The 19,613-nt window shown below is 37.8% G+C and overlaps 1 protein-coding gene across 2 annotated transcripts in view; it reads right to left on the bottom strand.

Annotated features, from left to right (window-relative positions):
- RECK (reversion inducing cysteine rich protein with kazal motifs) overlaps positions 1-19,604 on the bottom strand; it is an 88,500-nt gene extending 68,896 nt beyond the window's left edge. For both annotated transcript variants that reach the window (XM_017892651.1, XM_017892650.1), the window contains exons 1-2: positions 19,419-19,604; positions 4,219-4,277 (exon numbers count right to left, since the gene is read on the bottom strand). In XM_017892651.1, the coding sequence (XP_017748140.1) occupies positions 4,219-4,277; positions 19,419-19,518 (159 nt within the window). In that variant the 5' untranslated portion in view covers positions 19,519-19,604. The remainder of the gene's footprint in view (positions 1-4,218; positions 4,278-19,418) is intronic.
- Between the last annotated feature and the right edge of the window lie 9 nt (positions 19,605-19,613).

A 19,613-nucleotide genomic window follows, 5' to 3' on the forward strand; every position in this document is an offset into this window, starting at 1 on the left:
TATATATATATATACACACACATATCACTTGAATTCTGATCCAAACTAAAAAAACCTTATAAAATAATTAAGAAATCTGAATAACTAGATTTTGAATATTACCTTTTCAAAGAAGTAAAACAGTATTGCGGTTATCTCTTTTTTTAAATGACTTATTATTTGTAGCTCCAAACGGAAAATTTATGTATCAAATAATATGACAATTGAGATTTTGCTGCTACATAAATTTGCCTCAATATAGTGGGGAAAGTAAAAAGAGAGAATTAAATGAAACACAACTGGTCATGACTTAATAATGTTGAAGCTGAATATGGGGGTTTATTACACTTTTCTCTCTACCTTTGTATATACTTAAAGTTTTCTATTATAAAAGATAAAAGAGTGAAAGAAAAGAAAATCAATTGAAAAGACAACAATGAAAGGTAAAGAGTGAAAAAAAGAGGAAGAAAAAATGAAAGATATGACATTGGTAGCAGACTAGGAAAAAGCACAGGGAAGGCTACGCTCTCTCACTCGTATCTTCTTTCTGCAATTCCATCTCCCCTCAACAACAACAACAACAACAACAAAACGCAAAAACACTACAAGCACTTGAAACAGCTTAGAACAATGCAAAGAATATGGAACTGAGAGTTGGAAATATACTCTGAATACCGTTGGGCAAACTACTTGGCCTCACAGGAGGTAGTTATATCCTGGTGGCTAAGGGTATGGCTTTGTAATCAGACACATTTGAGTCTGAGTCCCTGTTCCTTAAGTTATTGGCTTAGGGCCTTGGTAAGTTATTTAAGTCTTCTATGTTTCAATTTCTTTACTTATAATATACAAATAATGACAATACCTCTTTCAAGGGCTGGGTGTAAGAATTAAATGAAATAATGTATGTAAACGGATATAGTAAAGGGCATGACACTTAGGGAAAAGCGTAAAATAAAATTTAAGTCACAGTTTCTGGTTTCCTGAATAGCTAATAAGCAAAATTAAAAAGTTAGATAATTTATTGGGTCCCTTCTGTCTCTAAAATTATGATTCTATAAAGTCGAATGAATTAAACTGATAAACATATACTTATTAGGAATACATTTAGCTTAAAGAAACCAGCACGTACTATGTAAACTTTCAGATAATAAGGTAGACTTGAATATAAAGTCACTTTTCTTGCTAAACAACTAGTAATCACACTTAAAAAGAAAGATGAATCCTTATTCAGAATACATACTAGAATACATACTATAATTATACAAATCATCTCAGAGCAAAAAATTTAATAACCAAACTTGTATGCCACTCAAGGCAGAAGTTATCAGATCCTAGGGTTTACAGTCTTGAATTTTGAGAAGTTTTTTACCCATACTTATCTCCTTTCTCTGTCATAACTCATTTTTCCTTTGTCTTCAAACAAGTAAAAATGTTTCATCTTGAAACAAATCATTACTTCCTGCACTTACAGACTTTAACAGCTTTTTCCTTTCATTGTATCCACTTCTTCACCAATCAACTCAAAAATATTAACTAATCAGTTTGCATGAGCAGGGACATGAGTACAACATAGGCAAATAAGACACGATCCCTATATTCAAGGAATTCATAATATATACAGGTAAGACATATGCAAAAACGGAATACATTTTGTAAGTCTGAAAATTACGTAACTACAAATGTTTTATTAAAAGTTTTAATGATTGCAGTGTGACTTTTAGCTCCGCTGCTCCAGTCGATCTAGAAATATTTATTGAGAGTTTTGAGTGTTAGATACTGTTCTAACTGTTCTAGGCACCAAGTAATTCATCATAAACAAAAGAAACAAAAATCCCTGGTGCAGGGAGATGTTTTTAGAATCTCCACTAACTGGCTCTTTAAAAAAAACAAAAAACAAAAAACAAAAAAAAACTAAGGGTCTTTTCTCAGATCTCAAACTCCTTGACTTTTCTTTGGCATCTGACATTTGTTGACAGTTTCACTGTAAACCATCACATGTATTTTGCTGAATATTATAAGCCACCAGCCCTGACTTCTTACCTAAATTCAAATTCCAAAAGTTTTAATTCCAAATCTCTATCTTCACATAGTGGTTTTCATGATAATTCAACAGCTCACCTTCTCCTCAAACCAAATCTTTTCCCTAACCTCCTAGAGTCATCAAGAATGCTGTTTACTCAGTTCAAAATCTAAATGTCATGAAGACTCCATCCTGTCTGCATTCCCTACTGGTTGAAGAAATAATGATTCCTTACTCACAGTATTTCCTTCTCTTTGAAGTGAGCTCTATGAGTTTTAACAGCCCTGGTCTCTCTCCACACCCCTGATAACACTTCTCCCATGATCAGGACGGCTGACTCAGCTGACCACTGAATTTGGTAGGAGAAAGTAAACATATGTAACACAGCCCTTACCTCTCCTCTCTGGGAGTAAGTATAATTCTGTCACTTAGTGTGTGCGTAGAGATAAAAGTCACATTCGACATCTGTGTAACTAGTAATAAAAGTAATATTTTTGGATCTATCTCCCTTATTTCTCAATTAGTTATGAACTTGGTTGGGGAAGAATGTTCTTTATTAGGGTGATTATAGTATTCAATTAATTTGCTAAGTTATAGAATTTCTAATATTCCAGATTTTAAGAAATTAGACCTTGCCTGCTGCTGGTGCCTCATTACAAGATACCTCCTAAAATCATTCACCCTATAGAACGTCAGTAGAAAAGCAAGAAACAAAGTGAAAAGTCAGGTAAGCCATGTTTCCCAAAGTAGCAGAGCTACTTTAAAAGCTTCCTTATGATATCATCAAGGGGCCATTTTTGCTTTAAAAAGCTATTCTTCTGGCAGTAAATGTGCAGCAAACTTAATTTGCAACAGTTATTTGACATGTCACTGAATTCTCTAGCAGCCATTTAGATGAACTGAATCAGTGTCATGTCTTATAAGCAGACCATATCTTGCAAAATCTTTCTATGTCTACGTTATTATTGCTTATGAGAAGTTATAGTCCCAGTTAAGTAGTTCTCTCAGTTTTAAAAATAACAAGATTCAGGTTATTACTTGAAGATTCCTCTAAAAGATGATTGAGACTATTATTTCTGGAGTGCTAAGGCTAGACATACATGATCAAGACTGAAAGAAAGGTAGGACTTTATGAATGGGTAGTGCTTCAGTGGAACTTTCATGAACAGGTTCAACCAGAAAAATTCAAACCTACAGACAACTTTTAAGAATAGTACAATGAATACCTACATGGTCTTCATCAAGATGCATCCATCCTTAACACTTTGCAACATTTGCTTTAATTCTCTTTATATATACACAAATTATTATTACACAGTATTATTTTGAAGGACTGTTAGAATTTGTTATAGACATTATGTTCATTCATTTCTAAATCCTACCATGTACCTCCTAAGAACAAGGACACCATCATACCCAACCACAATATAATCACCAAATTCAGAACCACAGTATTGGTATAATACTATTATTTAATATCCACTTTATATTCAAATTTTACCAATTTATCCTGATAATGTCCTTTATAGCAATTTTCTTTCATTCCAGGATCCAATCAAGGATCGCATATTGCATTTTGTTGTCACATCTCTTTAGTTTCCTTTAATCTGTAACAGCTTCTTAGCCTTTATTTTTTTTTAGCATTTTATTTTATTTTGCATTTTCTTTTTATTATGCTTTAAGTTCTAGGGTACATGTGCACGATGTGCAGGTTTGTTACATATGTATACATGTGCCATGTTGGTGTGCTGCACCCATTAACTCATCATTCTTTGTTTTTATAACACTGACATTTTTAAAGAGTACACATTGATGTTTTGAGGAATATTCCTCAAACTGGGTTTGCCCGATTATTTCTTCATAATTCAAATTACGCATTTTTGGCAGGAATTCTATAATATTTTCCTTCTCAGTGTATCATGTCAGGAGACAGTTACTTTGCCCCATTATTGGTGATGTGAACCCTGGACACTTAGTTAAGGTACTATCCAACAGACTTCTCCAAAAACAATTATACTTAATAAATAGTTGTATAACTAGTAGCCTCTATAATTTTATTTATTTTTATTTTTTTAGAGACAGGGGTCTTGCTATGTTGTCCTGGCTAGTCCTGAACCCCTGGCCTTAAGCAATCCTCCCACCCTGGTCTCCCAAAGTGCTGGGATTACAGGCATGAACCACTGTATCTGGCTGCCTCTGTAATTATTATGCAGTCTTACCTGTTCACATACATCACGGCACATTTGGTTATCCTTTGAATGATTACAACACAATGCACCTAGAGAGAAAAAAATAAACATCAAATGTTGTTCCACTGTTAAACAAGATGACTAAGCTAATTCAGATGGTTACACAAACCATTTATTCAGTAGATTATTATTATCATTATTCATTTTAACTCAACAAACCTTTACTGAGCACCTATTACAAGTAAAGGACAGTGTTAGGTTTGAGGACATGGTCCCTGTCCTCAAGAAGCTTGCAGTCTAACAGGGGAGACTGTCATGTAATAATAATAGCTACTATTTAGTGTGTGCTTTCTATGTCCCAGAATTTGAATAAGTTTGTTGTATGCATTTTCTTTCTTTTTTTTTTTTGAGATGGAGTCTCGCTCTGTCGCCCAGGCTGGAGTGCAGTGGCACGATCATGGCTCACTGCAAGCTCTGCCTCCCGGATTCACGCCATTCTCCTGCCTCAGCCTTCCAAGTAGCTGGGACTACGGGTGCCCCCCACCATGCCCAGCTGATTTTTTGTATTTTTAGTAGAGACAGGGTTTGACCGTGTTAGCCAGGATGGTCTCGATCTCCTGACTTCGTGATCCACCCGCCTCAGCCTCCCAAAGTGCTGGAATCACACGTGTGGGCCACCGCGCCCAGCCATTTTTTCTTATCTAATCCTTACAATTACCATATGGACTAGAGCTATTATTAAACCAATAATAAAAAGTCAACTGATAAAAAGATAGTGAATTTTGTTTTGAGCATGTGAATCTGAGGTTCCTATAGAATATCCTGGTGGAAATTCCAGTAAAGTCAGAAATTCAGGTCTGGAATTCAGGTAAAGCCAAGCCTAAAGATACAAATTTGGAACTCATCAGCATAAAGGAGTATATGGAAATGAATGCTATTGTCTAGGGAGAGTTTCTAGTGAGAAGAGAATATAGCACCAGATTCTAAAGAAGAGCAACATCTGAGATATGGCAAGAAAGGAAAGAGACTGAGATGGAAGAGTCAGAAAGGTAGGTTAACCATGAGAGTGGCATCAGAGGAGAAGTAGTAGTGTCATGCACCACAAAACTCAAGTTAGACTGAAGAACGAAAAAAGGAAATGGTTTTACTAATTAGCTTTACAGGCACTTTCTATGGAACTGGTAGAAGTGAATGATATTAAGGTGTAAACCACAGGTGAGGAAGTACAGACATCAAAAATAAAGTCATAAGAAGTCTAGCGGCGATGGGAAGGAAAAGAGTAGTAATCATATAAAGATGCAAGGTTACAAGTTTTCCCCTTTTCAGAGTGGAAAAGACTTGACCTTCTTTACAGACAGAAAAGAGCAGTAGAGAGCTAATGTTACTCTGACAGAACAAGTCTCAAGAGGACTCCAAAGGGGATAAAACCAAGTGTATATGAGAAGGCACTATCCCTGGAAAGAAACAGGGAATATTTCTGCTTCCAAGATATTTATTAACTTAAAAAATTTTATGAGCAGCTTAAGTACTAGGCATTGATCATTCATTGAAAAAAAAAAAAAGTCTCTGTCCTCTTGAAGATTACATTAAAGAGCAGATATTAAACTATATATGTATCCACACACACATACACACATATATATATATATGGAGACAGAGAGAGAGAATATGAATGTGAAATGGTGGTAAATGTTATGGCAATAATAAAGTAGGTTAAAGAGTAAGGAGGATGTGTGTATGGGAGTGAGTGGTTATTTTATAGGGCAGGCTAGGAAGGCTTCACTGAAAAGATGTCACTCAAGCAGATACCTTAAAGTAACGGAACAAGCCACAGTGAATTTTCCAAAAGGCGGAAACAGCAAGTGCAAAGTTTCTGGTGTGTTCAAAGAAGAGCAAAGAGTGTGGCTAGAAAAGAATGACTGAAGGGTAGAGTAGGACATAATGCAATGAGAGAGGGGGACCAGATCATACAGGTCTCTATAGGCCATCGTTAAGAACTTTGGCTTTTACTCTGAGAAGGATGTAAACCACTACCGGGTTCTGAGCAGCATGTCATAATCAGAATAACATTTTAAAAAGACCACTCTGGTTCCTGTGTTAAAAATATAATACATAGGACTAAGGGAGGAAACACTAATAAGCTATTGCAGTAGTCTCGATAAGAGACTGTAGTGTCTTCAACGAGGGTGGAAGCAGTGGAGATGGTATTAAGTAGTCTGAATCTGGATATATTATGACTATAAAGCTGACAGGATATGCTAATGGATTGGAAGTGAAACATGGAAGAAAAAGAATTAAGAACGACTCTAAGGTTTTTGGTCCAAGAAAGTGGGAAAACAGAAATATCTAGAAATACCATTAACTGAAATGGAAAAGACTAAGGGAGGAGATCTCAGAGAGAGAGAGAGAGATGATTAGAAATTCAGTTTTAGATATAATTTTGAGATGCCTATTATATATCTAAAAGAATATACTGAGTAGGGAGTTGAATATATGAGCTCGGGAAGACTCCAAACTGGAGATGGGAATTTGGGAGTCACACTACGTAGATGATATTTAAAGCCACGATGGCATCTGGGAGCGACGAGATCTGAGAACTGAGCACTGCATGCCATCCTTCAGAGACAGGTGACAGTGATCAATGTATGTGAAGATAATTAAGAGAAAGAATGGTATCCAAAAAGCCAAATAAAATGTTTCAAGAAGATGTTAACCATGTTAGATACTGCTATCAAGTAAAGAGGATTTCAAACTGATCACAGTATTTGGCAATGTGAAAGATATTGATGATGACCTTAAATAAGTGTCATCAATGTGAAATAAAGGGCAAAAGCCTGACTGAAGTGAGTTCAAGAGAGAATTCAAGAAAAGAAAATACAGACAATTCTTTTCAGGAATTCTACTTTTGAGCAGTTGTAGAACATTGTATAATAAATAATCTGACTGGCCTTTCTCCCTGGTTCCTGGGAGGGAGACTCTAAATCATCGGAATTTCCTGAGTAATAGGAGTGTCTTTGTCATGCTAATAAGGTGACCCACGGTCTCCCCTATCAAGCTTGCCCAAACGGTGGCCCATGGGTCGCATGTAGCCCAGGCCCAGCTTTGAATGTGGTTCAACACAAATTGGTAAACTTTCTTAAAACTTTTTTTTTTTTTTTGCTGCTCATTAGCTATCATTAGTGTTAGTGTATTTTATGTGTGGTATAAGACAGTTCTTCCAATGTGGCTCAGGGAAGCCAAAAGATTAGACACCCCTGACCTAAATAGGTTCAGGATGGGGGCTGGCAACACTAGAAAGAACAGCCATATGTTTAAAGAGCTGGTGGGGCTTTTAGCCACATGGTATCAATCTGACCTCCCAACTTCCGGGGATTGAAGGGGGACTACAGATTGATCTCAACCATATGACCAATAATTCAATCAAGTATGCCTATGTAATGAAACCCCAATCAAAACTCTGGACATAGAAGCTCAGTGGAGCTTTTCTGGTTGAACACATTGATGTACTGGGAAGATGATGCACCTGATTCCACAAGAGGACACAGAAGCTCTGCATTCCCTCCTAGATCTTACCCTATGAAGCTCTTTATTTGGCTGGTCCTCCTGAATTGTACCCTTTATATTAAAACCATTATTTAAAGTATAGTGCTTCCTAGAGTTCTGTGAGTTCGTCTAGCAAATTATTGAACCTGAGGGGGTCATGGGAACCCTGGATTTATAGCCAGTTGGTCAAAAGTGTGGGCAGCCTGGGGATCCTTGAACTGAAACCAGTGTTTGGAGTAAGGGCAATCTTGTTGGGGACCATGCCCTTTAACTTGCGGGGTAGATGCTGATTCTCGGTGGCAGAACTGAATTATATTATATCCAGTTGGAAGTAAAACAGAATATAGAGAAACAAGGTTGTTCCTAGAAGGGTATGTGGATTTTAAAAAGAGGCATTGTGTTTAGGAATAGGGATACAATAGTGAACAAAAGTTATGCTCTCTAACTTCACCCAGGTTACTATTTGGTAGTAGGACAAAACCTAGACAAGAGTAAAGAACTCAAGGACACCGATAAATTAACAAGGAAATTGACAGCATCTCATTTTCTCAGTGAAATAGTGATTAGATCTGAAAATAAATAGGGCTGAGATAGGGTTAGGGGCTTGGGTTGAAATTATAGAGATCTGAAACAGTCACTTTGGAAAATAGAGAAAGGAAACAACTATAAATATGTTTCTCAAACCTGTGTTCAAAACAACACTGCTTCATCAACTTAGAGAAAGAAATGTCAAATTAGAGAAAAGGAAAAAGGTTGCCAAGCAGCATTATGGCTCCAGAGGAATTCATAAATTGACTATAGCAATAATCATCAGAGGCATGTAACTATTGTAGAGTGCAGAAGACTGAAAAGAGAATAGAGTTGGAATGGTCAGCAGCTGTCTAGAATTGGCAAGTCAAAAGACACAGGAGGGAAAAATACTACATTTCAGGCAGGTAGATCTCGTACAATGGTTTAAAACACCTGTTTTTACATTTATATATATTTAACCTGTGTGTCTGTGGTGTGTATGCAACATAATCCTCTCTTCAAATGAAATCTATACAACTTCAGTATACATATTAGATAAAAGTAATTGGTATTGAGGAGAAATGAATGAATAAACAAATGAATAAAAGAAGTCCTCTTCAGATCTTACCAACCAGGTTTCTAAGTTTGAAATTGGAAATAATTTTTCCATAAAACAATGACAGGGTCTAGGATGTTACTGCCATATTACTATAGCTTAGTTTCATAAAAAACTGTTGTGGGGCTGGCTTTTTTTTTTTTTTTTTTTTTTTTTTTTTGAGACTGGCTTTCCTAATACTAATCCCTATGTCAAACGTGTCTTGAAGTTCTTAAAAACATTTGGGTTTTACAAAATTCTGAAGAAACACATAAAAATTTCACTACATTTAGGAAGAAAAAAAATGTAACTTTGATTGCGTAAGGTCTGTAGTTACTTTCTATGAAGGGGGCTAAACACAAAGGGAGGACCAACGCACATCATGGGGGTTTGTTTTCTTCTTTTTTTTTTTTTTGAGAGTCTCGTGCTGTCACCCAGGCTGGAGTGGTGCCATCTTGGCTCACTACAACCTCCATCTTCAAGTGATTCTTGTGCCTCAGCCTCCCAAGTATTAATCGCTGGGATTACAGGAGTGTACCACCGTGCCTGGCTGTTGTATTTTTAGTAGAGATGGGGTTTTGCCATGTTGTCTGGGCTGGTCTTGAACTTCCGGCCTCAAGTGATCCACCTGCCTTGGCCTCCCAAAGTGCTGGGATTACAGGCATGAGCCACCACACCTGGCCAAAGCTTTCTTATAACAACTCCTCTTCAATGCCACACCAAACTACATCCATCTCCTAAGACTCTGCTATGTCCCTACCCTCATTAGATTGGGAGGATAGTCAGGAAAAAAGGCTCTCCTGAGTGATATTGATGCGCTCTTTCGAAGAGCTCTAGAAGTTTGCACTTTCTACTACTAGCCTCCAACACAAAGGTCATATGAGGACAGAAAATCCTGCTGGTTGTAAGCAAAGATAATTCAGGATAACATATGGTCCCAATAAACAGAAAAGGCTCAGCAAAAGTAAACAATCAGGCAGAGAGAAGTCTGATTTGGGCCTAGGGATTTTTGAAAAACAGTTTCTCAGAGCAAAGGTCTATTTAGAACAGAAACACAAAATGTGTTATAATTAAAACGCAACTAGCAGAGGTTTTACTAAAAATATAACTATAAAAGCCTTTTTTCCTATTTAATGGTGAAGGTCAAATTTATAGGGGAGTATCCCTCAAAGTTAAATTTTTAAAACAATTCTTTTTTTCATTTAAAAAAACCTCAAAATTTGGAAAACAAGAAAAGAAAATTATATTTCCACTGTCCTGCCACAACATCTGTTGACATTTTGGCATATATTCCTTCTAGTCTTTCCAAAAGACTTTCTGATACTTCTGACAAAATGTGATGAAAGGGGGCAGCCTAAAGTCTTCTGGTAGTAACTCCTCTCCCTCTCCCAACCAAACGTTCTCCTATAACAGTGTTATGTCTTCCCTTGAGAGGATTGCCACTCTCCACGAACAGGACAGGGGACCTCTGCTCCATCACATTTTCTACACTTTCTTCTTACCCTTAGCCATTATTGGATCAGCACACATTTTTCTTCCTTTGAAATAGTAAAAGCTTATTAGAATATTTAACATTGCATATTTTTCAAGAAATAAATGTCTACAAATAGGCATCCATTCATATGACTTTGTTATGAATGGGAGAAGAATTCAAATGCAATTAATGTGGCAATTAAGGGTCTATCTTTTTCAGAGCAACTAAAAGGGATTAATTGGGTCATTCAACTATTACAGTACACAAAAACAAAACAAAACAAAACTCTGCCAGGCCTAATGCTTTCTATAAGATAACAAATTCTAGATATATTCTGGGTTTATAATTTGATCCTAATATATTCTTCAAGAATAATAGTTTAAAACTCTGCTTATTCTCGTAAAACAGAATTGAACAGATAAAGATGGAACAGTTCAAAATAAAATGTGATACTGCTATGATGAAAATAAAAAACACAGTGTTATCTTCATTAAAGACATCAGTATGAGTGTCGTATCTTACATTCTTATTCCAACAGTCTGTGATTATAAAATTAATAAAATTAAAATTGATTACTAAAGGCCACACTTTTGGGCTTAAAAAGGTATTAGTGTAGCCTGAAAATATGCAAGCAGAATTATCCAATAATTAGAAACATCAAGTTTCAGCTGCTGGTTTTGGCCATGTGTATACTAAAGACAGGCAAGTAAGCAGGAAGCACATGCTCCAGCCACATGCAGAAAAACGCAGCTTCTAAAGCCAACTAGCTTTAAAAAAACAAATATACACGCTAATCCAAAACTAAGAAACATCCATAGAATTATAAGATTTTTGAAGTTAAAAGGGATTTTGCCACAGATGTCTCACAAAAGCTATAATCCAGTTGGTTAATGAAAAGCCATTCTTGTTTCCTAAAAAAAAGATTCCCTCTAATTAATGTCTTCGTAAAGAACTAAAACAGTGTGTATGTGTATAAATATATATATACACACACATATACATACATAGATGTGTGTGCGTGCACATGCATTGTGTATTACACACTTCAGGAGAAAAAACTAAATCTGAGTTGATACTGGAAAAAGGTCATTCTGAATTTAAAAAATTAATTTAAAAATCTGTTTTTTAATGTAAAATCTTATTTTAACCAAATTTTATTTTCAAAACAACTTGGAAAACAACAATCACTTAAAACATTTAAATGAGAACTGTAACTTTAACTTATAAATACATTCATGCAATTGTCACATTTAACCCTTTAAAAATATACATGTGGGTATATCTGCATGTCAGATATACTGCATGTCAGATAAAGTATACAGTTAGCCGAGGAAGAGCCAAATAGTGAGAGGATTACCCACATACCCACCACCTCGATTCAACATTGCTAACTTCTTGTCATACTGCCATATCTATCTGTATGTATGTTGGATAAATACATATTTTGTTTTTTTCCCGAATCATTTGCAAGTTACAGATATCCTTCTCTACTGCTTGCCTCATATTGCACTGCTGCAGCAGCCAATTATATTAAGTCAATTGTAGTACCAATATGACTGCCAGATTACTTTTTTTAATAGACCTTTCATGACATCACTCTTCTAATCAAGGGCCTACACTGGCTTCCTGCTATTCCAATTCTAAAATTTCAAAGTCTTTTTCTAGCCTTCCCTTCCCTAAACTTCTATTACTTTTAGCAAAGAAAATCTACACTTACCTAGAACACAGTCCTCTGACTGAAATGCTTGATGCCCACTTCCTGCTGACTCCAAACATATTGCAAGGCTTAACTACCATCTTAATTCTTAGTAAGCCTTTCTTCTCCAACAACTCTAGGCCTTGTTGATGTTTTTTGTTATTTAAGACCCTACTATTCTAGTGAGAGTTGGAAACTTTAACACTTAACTCTTCTCTAATCATTTCATGTGGGTTCTCTTGGTATCCTCAGATTGACTGTAAGCTTCTTGGTACAATTAGCACAGTGGTCAGCTCAAAAATTAGATTCATTGATTAATAAGGAATAATGGAATTCCCAGCCAGAGCAAATAGACAAGAGAAAGAAATCAAGGGCATCCAAATTGGTAAAGAGGAAGTCAAGCTGTTGCTCTTTGCTGATGATATGTTCATATACCTAGAAAACCCTAAAGACTCATCCAAAAAGCTCCTAGATCTGATAAATGAATTCAATAGTTTCAGGATACAAAATCAAGTTATAAAATCTGTAGCATTGCTATACACCAACAGTGACCACTCTGAGAATCAAATCAAGAACTCAACCTCTTTTATAATAGCTGCAAAAAATAAAACAAAATACTTAGGAATATACCTAACCAAGGAGGTGAAAGACTTCTACAAGGAAAACTACAAAACACTGCTGAAAGAAATCACAGACAACACAAACAAATGGAAACATATCCCATGCTCATGGATGGGTAGAATCAATATTCTCAAAATGACCATACTGCCAAAAGCAATAGACAAATTCAATGCAATTCCCATCAAAATACCATCATCATTCTTCACAGAACTAGAAAAAACAATTCTAGTTCTTAAAATTTCAATTTCAATCCTAAAATTCATATGGAAGCTTCAAATTATACTACAAGGCTGTGGTCACCAAAACAGCATGGTACTGGTATAAAAATAGGCACACAGGAACAGAATAGAGAACCCAGAAATAAAGCCAAATACTTACAGCCAACTGATCTTTGACAAAACAAACGAAAACGTAAAGTGGGGAAAGGGCATCCTACTCAACAAATAGTGCTGGGATAATTGGCAAACTCTACATAGAAGAATGAAACTGGAGTCTTGTCTCTCACCTCATACAAAAATCAACTCAAGATTGATCAAAGACTTAATTCTAAGACATGAAACCGTAAAAATTCTAGAAGATAACATCGGCAAAACCCATCTAGACATTGAATTAGGTAAAGACTTTATGACCGAGAACCCTAAAGCAAAAGCAACAAAATCAAAGATAAATACATGGGACTTAATTAAACTAAAAAGCTTCTGCACAGCAAAAGAAATAATCAGCAGAATAAACAGACAACCCACAGAGTGGGAGAAAATCTTTGCAAACTATGCATCTGACAAAGGACTAACATCCAGAATCTACAAGGAACTCAGACAAATCAGCAAGAAAAAAACAAACAACCCATTAAAAAGTGGGCTAAGGACATGAATAGACAGTCTCAAAAGAAGATATACAAATGGCCAACAAATATATGAAAAAATGCTCAACGACACTAATTACCAGGGAAATGCAAATCAAAACCTTACTCCTGCAAGAATGGTCATAATTAAAAAATTAAAAAATAACAGATGTTGGAGTGGATGTGGTGAAAAGGGAACACTTTTATATTGCTGGTAGGAATGTAAACTAGTACAACCACTATGGAAAACAGTAGGGAGATTCCTTAAAGAAATAAAAATAGATCTACCATTTGACCCAGCAATCCCACTACTAGCTATTTGTCCAGAGGAAAAGAAGTCATATGAAAAAGACACTTGCACACTCATGCTTATAGCAGCACAATTAGCAACTGCAAAAATATGCAACCAGCCCAAATGCCCATCGATCAACAAGTGGATAAAGAAAATGTGGTACATGTGTGCAGCAGCACAATTAGCAACTGCAAAAATATGGAATCAGCCCAAATGCCCATTGGATAAAGAAAATGTAGTATATGTGTGTACACACACACACACATGCACACACACACAGAGACACACACCATGGAATATTACTCAGCCATAAAAACGAATGAAATAATGGCATTTGCAGCAACCTGTATGGAGTTGGAGACCATTATTCTAAGTGAAGTAACCCACGAATGAAAAACCAAACATTGTATGTTCTCACTTATAAATGGCAGCTAAGCTATGAGGACACAAAGGCATAAGAACAATAAAATGGACTTTGGGGACTCTGGCGGCGGGGAAAGAGTGAGTGGGGGGTGAGGGATAAAAGACTACACACTGGGTACATTTTAGTAATGGGTGCACCAAAATCTCAGAAATCACCACTAAAGAACTTATTCATGTAACCAAACACCACCTGTTCCCCTAAAACCTATTTTAAAAAAGTAGTAATATCCTATAGTTATACAATGCCTTTTTAACAGGAAAAAAGTACAAAAAATTTTCTCTCACTATATTAATACTACTTCAGTACCATATCTCATATGGTAACTCACCTATAATTTAGAAAACATCATATGATTTTTAAATCAAAAGATAAATTGGACTAAATCATACACTCAGGTAAGAGGCAGGCAGCCAGTTGGTGGTGGGCTCTGCAGCTACAAGGTCAAGAAGAGCTGGGGCTGGGAAGCTGACATTTTATGAGTGTATGGAAACCATGTGCAAAAAAAAAAAAGGAAGCTGAATGAGGGAGAGAGGAAACTGGAAGAGATGCACAGAGAGAAGCCATGTGAGATAGAGATTGTCTCTAAAAAAACACACAGGAAGTCTAATTTCCTGTCAGTCTTGGTTCCTGTCAACTTTCTAGTTCCTGTAGCAGTACCTGAGGTAGAGATGTGCTGAATTTCCTACCCTTGGCTTTCCATGTGATTTCCTGTTAAATGCTATATAACCAGCTCCCTAATCCTGACTTATTTGGGGTTTTGTTCCTTAGAGTCAAAAGAGCCATAACCTAGACATTCATCATTATGAAACAACTAAAGCAAATGACTCTTTTGAAGTCCTCTTCCCAGACGCTAACAGTCAGTACTCTTAGATAATTCCCTTCCCCACTCTGCGGCAGGGCTCCCATCTCTAAACAAAGGATCTAAAAGTGTAGCTTTCAATTATCTCATGGTCAGAACACATCTCTTAATACTCCACTTATAGTATTGTTCGAGTTATCTATGTGCTTTACAGCATCTATCATACTATGTGCTATATACCTGATGAAACCACATGCCTTTTCCTCAAATGTATTCTTCAGATTTAGGATATAAATAGGTATGTACTAATATAACTACATATTAGCAATGTAGGTATTATACATTTTGGGGTGATATTTCCTGTCTGAATTTCCCACTAAACTTAAGCCCTTATTTTTGCTTACCACTTTATACCTCTTCCTATCACAGTGTCTATCAGTATTAATAACTTAATAAATATTTGCTAAATGGGCTACTCATAGGCATGGAACTTGGCTTAATAAGCAATGGACCTAGTGCAATTATTACTAATATTCATCCTAAACATGTACAAAATAGAACTTTTTATTCTCTCCTTTCCTTACCTTCAGACCCTCCTCCAAAATGCTTTTCCTCCATCTTCCCTACTTCAGTAAATGGCATCAACTTTTATTAAATTACGACAAAGAAAACCTATGAGTAATCCTTAATTCCTTCTTCCCTCACTTCCCACATCCAATCCATCAGCAAGATATTTTAAATAACCCCTCTCCTATCTCCACACCACTCTACTCTTGAGTCAACCCTTAACTCCTGCTTGAACTACTACAATGGCCTTCCAGACATCCTGCTTATACTCTTACCCACTACAATACTTTTTTTCATTCAGCAGCAAGAGTGACCTAAAATAGAAATAAAATCATACTAGTTTTACTTAAAACTCTATTGGTTTCTCTCTGTGCACAGAATAAAATCTATAATCCTTATGCGTTTTTTTGCAAGGCTCCGCACCATCTAGCCCTAGCACACTCTGTTGGTCACTATATTCCAACCATATAACCTTCTGTTCCTTATGCCTTAAGGCTTCTGCACATCCTGGACCTCACCCCTGTCTTTCATAAGAATATCCACCACCTTCTCAGCCTTCAGATCTCAGTTCTAAACTTCACCTTCTCAAAGAGGCAGCTCTTACAAACTCTTTTGAAGTTTTTGTACATAAAGAATTACTCCCACTCCACTCACACAATTCTCTGTGTTAGCCATTTGGGTTTAGTTCCTTCATAGCATCCTTATCATACCTAGAAATCATTTTGTTATGTATTTATCTATTTATGGTCTATCACCTCTCTCCTAGAATGTAAGCTCCTTGGAGCAGCAGCTCTGCACCTGGAACAGTGCCTGACATATAATAAGTACTCATATAGTATTCTTTGGATAAACAAACCCCATAGTATCTCTTTTGTTCTTTTAAAGACCACATTTATAATATATAAAAATAAACTCCTTGACCTCTTCCCACTTTCTTCTGTAAGTGGCACACGGTGAAAAGTATGATTAATGAAAGATTGCTTAAATTTATGGATGCCAGACAGAAACTTTTAGCTGCATACCAGAATAAACTGTCATGTCTGGTCTATCACCAATTCTAGCTCTTTCTACAGTGTGGGCCAAGATACTTCTTTGGTAAGAGAATTTGTTTCTTACTACTTTGCTCCAGATAGGCGTTTGCTTTTTCTAACTTAAAATTCATTATATTCTTCTTCTGGATTCTAGGCTTGCTATTACACAATTCCTTAAATGTCAACTTACTGAAACCTGGCCCTTAAGGTTATATCCTTCCCTCTTTTGTACTATTACAAAGCAACTTACATAAAAATAGAGCCATTATCAGGTGCCATGACACACAATGCTGATACTGCAGGATAGGGTCCCTTCTCATTCTCCAAAGAGAAAATCATTTCACTTTCACACTTTCCATCCCCCAGGAGCAGGAAAAATCAAGGTAGATAAGATTTGCAAAGCTGTATAGTAGACAGGGTCAATAACCTGCAAAGCCTTATACCACGGGAGACAGAAGTACCCAGTCTTGGATGTGGTTAAGGAAAGGGGTAGGAAGACTGAGCAGGAATACAAGCAAAGCCTTCACTGAAATATAATTTTATATTCTGTTCTTAATTCTGTTTAGGATTGAAAAGCATTTTCTATGCTTTCTACAATTCACAGTGGAAACCTTTGTCCATTATATTACTCAATGTCCTTTATGTAAGGAACCAGGCAATATATGCTTCCTAGAATTTAGTATAAGGAACATGTCTCACTTGTAGATCAAACTTGGAATCTTTTTTTTCTTTTTATCAAACAATGCAAACTCTGTTGTCATGAACTTACTTAGAAGGGCCTTTAGAAATCAACTAACCCACTGTTTTCTGAAGTGAGCTTTAGGTGTTATGAAGAAAAAAAGAATTTTATGAGCAAACAAGTTTCTTTCTGTAACAACTTTATTGAGATACAATTTGTATACCATGAAATTAACCCTTTTAATGTGTACAATTCAGTTGTTTTTAGTATATTCACAGAGTTGTGTAGCTATCACCATTATCTAATTTTAGAACATTTTCAATACTCTCAAAAGAAACTTCATACTCATTAGCAATTACTGCCATTCCCCTGGCAAAAAAGTTTCTTGTTTTGTTTGTTACTTTGTTTGTTTTACCACAGGAATCCTTGGACCCTTTACTGCGAATCTAATGTGTTTTGTGAATTTATAAGACAGGGTACCATGGGCAGTATTTCCCAAACATACTTAATAGCTAACATTTCAGTGCTTACTATGCGAAATGCTGGACATGTATTAACTCGATTAATTGTCATAATAAAATCTGTGAGGTACCATTTATAATATATGTGGCTATTTGAGCACAAAAAGATTAAAGCTAAGTAATTTGCTCAATGTTCTTAACCACTCCACTGTACTACCTCCTGCAGAACTGGCTGGTTGTGGGAGGAGAATGGACAACTAGTATTTCATAATTTTGTAAGTGTTTCAGTTCAATCTCTTTTAATTTAACAGGGAGAAAAATGGGGCCCAGAAAAGTAATCTGATTTAGCCAAGAATGCACAGCATTTTCTCTTTATTTCTTTGGGATAGTTTACAGCTAAATTTGAAGCCCAGCTATAGTTAACACCCTTGTTGGAACTGACTTTGTTTTTTTTTTTTTTTTTTTTTTTTTGAGACAGGGTCTCACTCCCAAGGCTGGAGGGCAGTGGCCTATCACTGCAGCCTCAACTTCCCGGGACTCAAGCAATCCTCCCATCTCAGCCTCGCGGGTAGCTGGAATGACAGGCATACACCACCACGCCCGGCTAATTTTTGTATTTTTAGTAGAAGCGGAACGGGGTTTCACTATGTTAAGCAGGCTGGTCTCCAACTCCTGGGCTCAAGGGATCCGCCCGCCTCCACCTCCCAAAGTGCTGGGATTACAGGCGTGAGCCACCGCGCCCAGTTGACTTTGCTTTTTTTTTTTTTTTTTTTTTTTTTTCAGGTGTCTCTCCCTGTAAGCAATGCACTTCACCACTTTTGCATGCACACATCCTAGCCATCTTTTAATGTCTAGTACAGCTAGGGGGAATCACTCCACTTTCCACTCATCCTAGGTGGATGTCCTCTCTCTCCCTCTGTGCACTCATACACGGCCCTTCATTTCCTCCAGACATTTCTGCCTTGAATTCGAGTTACTTCAAGCTCCTGCTGTACCCCATCTCCTACCCAGAGAGTTTTTGGAGGGAAGGAGACGGGGTACACTCAAAAGGCCAGCAAGTGGAAAGCAATCAATAGGCACTTAACAGTTTCCTATCCATCCTTGGTTTAATTCTTGTAGAGCAAGAATTCCTCTCCTCAAGCCTGCCAGCCCCCGGGGGGCAGGGTTTACTGATTTTTAATGTCTCCTGCCCGAGTCCAGTCCTGTCCGAGAGACAGGACACCGACCAGGCGGGCCGTGGGGACCGTCAGTGCTCACCGCCGGCAAGGTCGTTCTGAACCAAGTGCGGGTCAAGTAACAAGTAACAGTAACTAACTGGGGCCGCAGTAGGGCGTCTGTGTATCCAAAATCCCATCCAAACCTCGCGACGATCCTGGGAAGGGGCGTCGCACCATTTTCTGACATGCACCAGAGGCAAGCGAAGGGGTCAGTGCCGAATAGGGGACCCGTGTCGGTGGGTGACAGACCAAGGCCTTGAACCCTAGTCACCGCTCGGAAGATCTTGGGGCGGAGAGAGTTCCTCACTCGCCCCGCCTCGGCACCCGCCTCTGGAGCGCTGAGACCTCAGGTCCCGGGGTCACCGGACGTAGGCCGGGTCTGGGGGTCGCGCGCACCCCCACCCCCTGCCCCGCGCCATCTTGGAGCGCTGAGGCGGCCGCTCCCGACAGCTTCGAACCGTTGCTCCGGAGGTTACTCACCCGCACTGCCCGGGGCCAGGCCCCCTGCCACCTCTGCGACCCCCGCCACGGCCAGCAGAAGGAGCAGCGCACCTCGCAGAGAGACCCGGACGGTCGCCATGTCCGGGCCGGGCGGGTCCAGAGCCGCGGGATGCTCGGACCCAGCTTGGCCGCAGCCGCCGCCGCCGCCGCCGCTGCCGCCGCCGCTCGCGCGAG

This window comes from Rhinopithecus bieti, unplaced genomic scaffold (assembly GCF_001698545.2).
Source record: "Rhinopithecus bieti isolate Rb0 unplaced genomic scaffold, ASM169854v2 scaffold_22453, whole genome shotgun sequence".
NCBI lineage: Eukaryota > Metazoa > Chordata > Mammalia > Primates > Cercopithecidae > Rhinopithecus > Rhinopithecus bieti.